Below are 2,939 nucleotides of genomic sequence, written 5' to 3'. Positions count from 1 at the left end.
ACGAAATAAGTAGTATACCATTAGAAAAAAGTACTGTATATTATATCTCTCCTTCATACACGTCAATCATCAGACATTCCAATAATATAATTAGTTAATAAATACGCAGATATAAATTTGTGATCCCATTCCCATACAAGACCTCCCTAGCTAGGCTACTGCATATTATGCCTAGTTTAATACTTTAGGCAGGTGGTGGTTTCTAATGTTCTCACCTACTTTCTTCCAAAGGTACAATCGGCCCGGCCTGGGCAAGTGCAACTGTGCAAGGGGGGAGAAATTAATTGAAGGGCACCAACTCAAAATGTAAATATAGGCAATATTATAAATAAACTCAGAGAGAGAGAGAGAGAGAGAGAGAGAGAGGTTAGAGAGGGGGGGGGGGGGGACTGGAAAGAAATGTTGTTAAGCTCTAACTTCTAAGGCATGTACAGTTTGCTGCCGCATTTGCATCTCCAGGCCTCCGGATAGTATTCTGTTGTCACCGGCGTTCCCGGAGGGACAGGCACATGAACCGGCTTGCATGGCGTACACTTGCCGCATTTGGACGTACATCGAGGTGGAGAAGATCCCGGTCCACTCAGATACCTCCTGTTCGAGAGCCCGCTTTTGCCCGGAGAGACTAAAGGTTCTGCTCCTCTTCCATTTGCAGTAGCGTTCTCCAACTTCTGCATTAATTTGAATGTTCAAATCATTTCTTACTATCTATTAATTATTTTCTTTTTTTTTTAGGGTGGGTGGGGGGGGGGGGGGTAATATCAAAATTTTCCTATCAAATAACAAGCAATTAGTACTATATCGAGTTTAAGATTCTTGTACAAAAACGTATTTTCACCCCTCCCCATCCAACAAAAGTGCCAATGTATTTCTAATCACATCTTACTATAAGACATGGTTCACGGGAGAAGCTTCAGCTTCGAGAAAACATGCCTCCGATTACCGCGCTGAAGCTACCGGCGCGTGTTACCCAAGTCCCAACTTTGGAGTTTGGAAAAGAGGAGACTCAGACGAGGAGATTTTTCATATTTTGAACTCCACTCACCCCTTCACCCCCCCTCCCGGTACGTTATTGGTTCTTTCTTTCGTTTTTTTCCCATTAAAACCGTCAAAGAGCTTTGCTTCGATGTGCCACCTCTCCCACTTGTGTGGTTCTGCGGCTTTGTGATCCCACTTGGTCCTAGTCGTTCGATGGACCATAAATAATCATAATGCGTCAAAGGAGTAAGGAGCGATCCCATGGGTTTTTCCGGCGCATTTTTGCCGTTAACTCTTGTAACAAAGAATTAAATGTGGGGAGTTATCTGGGCACATCCCATGTTTTATTAAAATGGAGCCGCCTTTTATCAAATATGGGATGTGCCCAAATAAATCTCACCCCTCAAACAACAGGAATTCGAGGCGAACGGGATAAGTGGTCCGTGCTTACTACTCCTTCCCCTAGCCACGGCCAACGGGATAATATTGCGCCGGTAGCTTTTACTGGTAATTTCCGAGCCATTGGAAGATAATCCGTTGCTCGTACCACCAATAATGGCTTTCTCATCTTGAATCCCCACTGTCTTGGCCTGGCCTAGCTTGACTCTTGAGCACTGTGTGCCATCGGCGTAATCTAAGAGAAAAAAAAAAGAGCACACTGGTGTATAGAAGAGGGACAAATTAACAAAAGATTAATAGACTCCATTTAAGCTGGAGCTGCAAACCTACCTGGGAATGGAAGCCCAGTTTTCTAACAGACGGGCTTGTGATGACATCTTCTGCAAAATAACAAGGAAAAAGTTAAGACTGATAATCGATAAACAAGTTTATCAGGGTATGTGTTATAGATCGCACTATAAATAACATAACAGATGGCGAAACAACGAGATGGGTATATATCCATATCTCAGGAAAAAAATTTTAAAAGAAGGAAAGAAAGGAAGAAATCACAGTTTTCTAATTTCTTACCCAAACACGGACTTTTGGTGCTAGAAATGCTGACGATAGTGCAGATAGAGAAGAAACAGATGGACACACAGTAGAAAATAAGCTTTTGGGACATAAACCTCTGCTTGCTTGTCCTCAAATCCATGAAGAAGAAAAAAGACAAAAAAAAAAAAAACACTAAAGAACCCACTTCTGATCTTTCTTTCGATATCCTTCTTCTCCGTCTATCGACCTGTTGAGATCTACTTATCGGCCTGGCCCCGGCTCATGCAATTGTTGGTAGAAACCAATATTCCAGTGCGCCTGAAAACTCTCCTCTTATCTTCCCGTCCCTCTCCTGCTTCAGTTGGAAAATTATCCTAGAGGGCTAACAAGGTGGAGAGCAAGAACCATGGATCTTCCGATTACCAAAAGAATCAGAGAAACCAAATAATTTAATGCATCATGTCGCAGTTATCCAGTTACATCGATCTCTCCCACTCCCCCTCACCGTGTAGAGTTAGAATCTTCGGAAACTAGGGTAAGCAATAGACGACCCTTTCTAGCTATAGTTTCTATCTGTTCGTTCTTCCATCCAAGTTCTAACTTGCAAGTTTTATTCTATGTCTTAGAAATAAAACAAGTTTACGTAGTAATTGTTTTACTCGTTTAAGCCCCCTACTTAGCGTCTTTAGAGGGACGGTATTGCCCCTTGCACTTTCTAAAAACGACGCATATATGCAAATAAATAGGTGGAAATGTGTGAAAATGTCGTTTTCCAGTTTCGGAATATATTAGTAATTTAATATTATCGGTCACAAAGATGCAACATTCGAGCCACCAAGAAATTGGATGAGTAGTTAAAATAGTGAACAAATAAAAAGGAATGGCAGTTGCCTCATGCCCTTATATATGTTGGTGAAGAAAAACAATAATTAAATAAAACAAATAAATACAAAGTTCACTCTCCATTGACAGCATTAACAAATTAAAACCCTAATATAACGTTGCTGTCTCAGGAGAATGGTCATTTTGGA

General features: G+C 41.3%; 1 protein-coding gene across 1 annotated transcript; it reads right to left on the bottom strand.

Annotated features, from left to right (window-relative positions):
* On the bottom strand, positions 1 to 2,547 carry LOC104594521 (EPIDERMAL PATTERNING FACTOR-like protein 5). Its single transcript, XM_010254827.3, has 3 exons — positions 1,945 to 2,547; positions 1,705 to 1,754; positions 1 to 668 (listed from the first exon to the last, which is right to left on the bottom strand). The coding sequence occupies exons 1-3, from the start codon at positions 2,066 to 2,068 to the stop codon at positions 420 to 422; spliced, it is 423 nt and encodes a 140-aa protein (XP_010253129.1). The 5' UTR covers positions 2,069 to 2,547; the 3' UTR covers positions 1 to 419.
* Positions 2,548 to 2,939: the final 392 nt, after the last annotated feature.

The sequence above is a fragment of the Nelumbo nucifera genome, chromosome 2, assembly GCF_055504915.1.
Source record: "Nelumbo nucifera cultivar China Antique chromosome 2, China Antique-T2T, whole genome shotgun sequence".
NCBI classification, from domain to species: domain Eukaryota; kingdom Viridiplantae; phylum Streptophyta; class Magnoliopsida; order Proteales; family Nelumbonaceae; genus Nelumbo; species Nelumbo nucifera.
This window is presented reverse-complemented; position numbering and strand designations above follow the sequence as displayed.